Source organism: Narcine bancroftii, chromosome 2 (assembly GCF_036971445.1).
Source record: "Narcine bancroftii isolate sNarBan1 chromosome 2, sNarBan1.hap1, whole genome shotgun sequence".
In the NCBI taxonomy this organism is placed as follows: Eukaryota; Metazoa; Chordata; class Chondrichthyes; order Torpediniformes; family Narcinidae; genus Narcine; species Narcine bancroftii.
In genome coordinates this window covers 22,692,895-22,697,223 of record NC_091470.1, presented here as the reverse complement: position 1 = coordinate 22,697,223, position 4,329 = coordinate 22,692,895, and the positions used below count along the sequence as shown (strand labels likewise).

At 43.2% G+C, this 4,329-nt stretch overlaps 1 protein-coding gene across 1 annotated transcript; it reads left to right on the top strand.

The window, feature by feature from the left end:
• The first annotated feature begins 2,873 nt into the window (after positions 1 to 2,873).
• Positions 2,874 to 3,807, top strand: LOC138752265 (zinc finger protein 239-like). Its single transcript, XM_069915227.1, has one exon. The coding sequence runs from the start codon at positions 3,002 to 3,004 to the stop codon at positions 3,773 to 3,775; it is 774 nt and encodes a 257-aa protein (XP_069771328.1). The 5' UTR covers positions 2,874 to 3,001; the 3' UTR covers positions 3,776 to 3,807.
• Positions 3,808 to 4,329: the final 522 nt, after the last annotated feature.

Here is a 4,329-nt window from a genome sequence, read left to right as displayed (position 1 = left end):
TGCTCCGCCATTCAATAAGATCATGGCTGATCTGATCATTGACTCAAATCCACCTACCTGCCTTTTCCTCATGTCCCTTAATTCTTTTTATTAATATGTAAAAATCTATCGAAATGAACCTTAAATATCTTTAATGAAGTAGCTTCAACCGCTTTCATGGGTAGAAAATTCCACAGATTCACTACTCTCTGGGGAAAAAAAATCTCCATCTTTAATCTACTCCCCTGAATCTTGAGGTTGTCTCCCTTAGTTTTGGTCTTTCCTACTAGTGAAAACAATTTTCCTGCCTCTGTCTTATCTATCCCTTTCATAATTTTGTATATTTCTATAAGAACTTTTCTCATTCTTCTGAATTTGAGTGAGTATAATCCCAGGCAATTTAGTCTCTCCTTGTAGGTCAATCCCCTCATCTCTGGGATCAACCTGGTGAACCTCCTCTGGACTGCCTCCAAGGACAGAATATCCTCCCTCAAATACAGAGACCAGAACTGCATGCTGTACCCCAGGTGTGACTTCACCAGTACCTTGTAGAGTTGCAGCATGACCTCCCTGCCCTTAAAATCAGTTTCTCTAGTGACGAAGGCCAACATTCCATTCGCCTTCTTAATAACCTGTGGTACTCGCAACCCAGCTTTTTGCAATTCATGAACAAGCCCTCCCAAGTCCTTCTGCTCAACAGAGAAAAGAGAAAGGTGGAGGGTGTTACTGGAATTTGGAGGTCAATATTGATGCTGGTTGGAGTCTGCAGAAATGCAGTGCAAGATGTTGATCCTCCAATTTACCAATGGAGGGAATTCCTTCTTGATATCAGAAAGATCAAAGAGAACAAAGAAAACAAGATATGCCTGAGGGATGAAAGATCTCCGAAAGCCGTAAGACTGGAGAGATGTACAGAGATAGTCCCAGTCCCCCATTACAGGAAGCATGTGGATGCTTTGGAGAGGATACAAAATGTTGGCTAGATTTGAGAACATGTCACATGAAGCAAGATTGACAGAACTGGGGCTTTCCTCTTGGGAGTGATGAAGAATGAGAAGCGATTTAATAGATTATGAGGGCCTGAAATAGAGTGGACACTTATTCTTTTAAGCCGGGGCAACAATAGCAAATACCAGAGGACATCTGTTTAAGGTGAGGGAAGGAACGTTTATAGGAGGCATCAGGGGTAAGTTTTTTTTCCTCAGAGATTAGTGGGTGCCTGGAATGCATTGCCAGGTGTCGTGGTGTAAGCTGGTACAACAGTGACATGCAAAAGAATCTTAGATAGCCAGATGAATGGAAGAAAAATAAAGGGTTATGGGGGTGAGGTAGGGAAGGTTTAGATTGTTGAGGAGTAAATTTACGTATGTCCACACAACATTGCAGGCTGAAGGGTCTGTACTGTGTTGTAATATTCAGTGTAGATAGGGAAAGTGACAGAAATGGAGGGAATTAGAAAGAAGGCTGAGAATTTTACAAGCAAAACATTTCCAGAGCTTGAGTCAATATAGATTGGTAAGCACAGGAGCGAACAGTTAGGAGATTTGGAGAGAATTAGGTTAGGCAGGGTAAATCTTTAAATGAGCTTATTGTAGAGAGGTTGGTAATTGGGAAGGTGGCCAGGGGAGGATTGGAATAATCAGGGAGAGGCAATTAAACACAGAGAGAAGAATGAGTTTAAACAATGATATGGTGAGCCAATGTGAAGAAATAACCAGCCCTGGCAGATGACTTATGGCTTCCATCAACGTCTGTAATAGTGATTTGAACGAGATCCAAAACGCAGTGTTGTGTGAGGATTGACCTCATATCTCAATGTTGGTGACCAGCATTACTTTATGAGGTACACAATGGACACACTGTCTGTGTTTCTTCTTTAATTATTTTATATTGCGAACAGCTGCCATCACCTTCCACGTGCTTCTGAACAGCCATTACAGATTTGTAACCCTGCAGCGATCATTACAAATGGTTTCTGTACATGTTGTCCCATCCAAACCCTTGATTCTTCTTCCCTGCAGTGCAATATTTGAATCCTTCCTGCTCCTAGCTCTGATATTTCATTTTTAAATGTGAGGCTTTGCAGAAAGATCAAAAAGGCAAAGAGTTATGGCTTTGAGAAAAGAGGCAGCTTTGGAAAGGAATGGTGTGACATCAAACATGGAACAGTACAGGGCAAAACCCTTGGCCAATAATGTCTGTGCCAGTGACAGATTAAACTAATTCCGCCAACCTGCACAGGATGCGTAACCTTGCATCCCATGACAACAATTGTAAATGTTAGAAATAGGCTCGTAGCTTATAATTTTATACACCAATTATATTTAACTCTGGAACGTTTGAAAGGATATAATTTGAGTGTTTCCGATTTGTGTTTCCATTGTTAATGATCAGAAAGGTACGTTTTTACGTTCAGTATGATCTTGTGACAAGGTCAGGGTTTTTGGTAAGAGATTGTATACAGAATATTTTGAAAATACAATTTTCTTTAGATCCAAAACAATTTTTTAAATTGGAGATATTAGTGAATTGTGTTTGTTTTATAAATTAGATCAATTTCAAATGGCTTTTTTGAGACTAGCCTTAGCAATGGCGAGGAAATGTATAGCTATTTCATGGAAAGATCAAATGGATCCTAATTTGCAAAGATGGCTTTGGAAATAAGGTCGTGTATTCCCATGGAGAAGATAACATCTAATTTAAGAGATAAGTATTATATATTTGAAAAGGTTTGGAGTCCATATTTGGATCATTTCAATTTGAAAATTTAAAGATAGGGACTTGAGTGCCGTCAAGTCTCCTTATCTTGATCCCACGTGATGTCTCTGTCCTGCGTTGCTTAAAGAAGCAGAGCTCCGTCATCTGCCTCATGACAAGAAATTCAAACTACGGAGCCCGGGAAGGCGGGCAGGCGAATTGTGACCATTCGGCTCTGCAGACCTTGCCGGGATTCAAACCCTGATCGCTCATCACAACTTCCTCTGTTCCAGAGATACCCAGCGTTTCCACAGTCAAACCAGCGATGAACCCGTTTCAGTGTTCCATCTGCAGGAAGAACTTTGAAGGGTCAAGTGAGTTAACGAAACACCAGCGGGTCCACACTGAGGAGAGGTCCATCACCTGCCCTGTGTGTAGCAAGGTCTTCACCCAGACCTCCCAGCTTCAGACGCACCAGCGGGTCCACACCAGGGAAAAGTCATTCATCTGCCCCGAGTGTGGGAAGGGTTTCACCCAGACATCCAACCTACTGACCCACCAGCGGGTCCACACCAAGGAGAGGCTTTTTGTCTGTCCTGAGTGCAGCAAGGGTTTCACCCAGGCCTCGCACCTGCTGACCCACCAGCGGGTCCACACTGGGGAGAGGCCCTTCACTTGCCCCGAGTGTGGCAAGGGCTTCATCCAAACCTCTGACCTGCGGAGGCACCAGCGGGGCCACAGCGGGGAAAAGCCTTTCACCTGCTCTGAGTGCGAGAAGGCCTTTGGCAACAGATCTAGCCTTGCGATACACCGGCGTGTCCACACCGAAAACAGGCCATTCATTTGTCCCAAGTGCGGCAAGGGCTTCATCCAGACCTCCCACCTGCTGAGTCACCAGTGGGGCCACACTGGAGAAAAGCCGTTTGTCTGCCCCGAGTGCAGAAAGGGCTTCACTGAGTCGTCCAACCTGCTGAGACACCAGCGGGTCCACTCCGGGGAGAGGCCATTCACCTGCTTCAGCTGCGGCAAGAGCTTCAACCCAGTTAGCCGGCCTGTGGAAGCACCAACGGGTCCACAAGTGAACACATTCTGTAGCTGATCTGACCCCAAACCCTGTCATTCTAACCAGGGTCAGACCTTGTCCACTAACCCGTCCCCGTCCAACTGATCTTAACAGCCCCTGTAACTGTTCTGCAGCTTAATGTACTTGCCACATGTCAAATTTTTTTTTAATTTAAAAAAAAGTCTCCTTATCTCATATTAAGTGAACTGTGTTTAATATTTTCCTCTTGTTTCTTGTTTCTTCTTTTTCTTTTTTTCTTGTGGGTAGTTAAAGGTTTTGATGTAGATTAGAGGGAGGGTGTCGTGTTAGGTTTGGAGGGAGGGTTGATTGCATTTTTTTTCTTTAGTAGATTTTAATTTTTTTAGAAACCATGTTTAAATGTTGATGTATTGTTCCATTTTATTGTTTGTAATCATGGTTGCTTTCCTTATAAATAAATATTCCAAACAAAAAACCTGCATCCCTTGCAAAGTCATGTGTCAACCTAAATGCATGTTAAATATTACAGGTGCATCCGCTTCCTGCCCCTCCCTCTAAATGGTCAGAGAATTGGCAAATGTAATACAATGTCAGGAAGGGTATAGTTGTGC

Coding starts and splice junctions, on each gene's coding strand:
- LOC138752265 (XM_069915227.1), top strand. CDS start 3,002: ATGAACCCGTTTCAGTGTTCCATCTGCAGGAAGAACTTTGAAGGGTCA.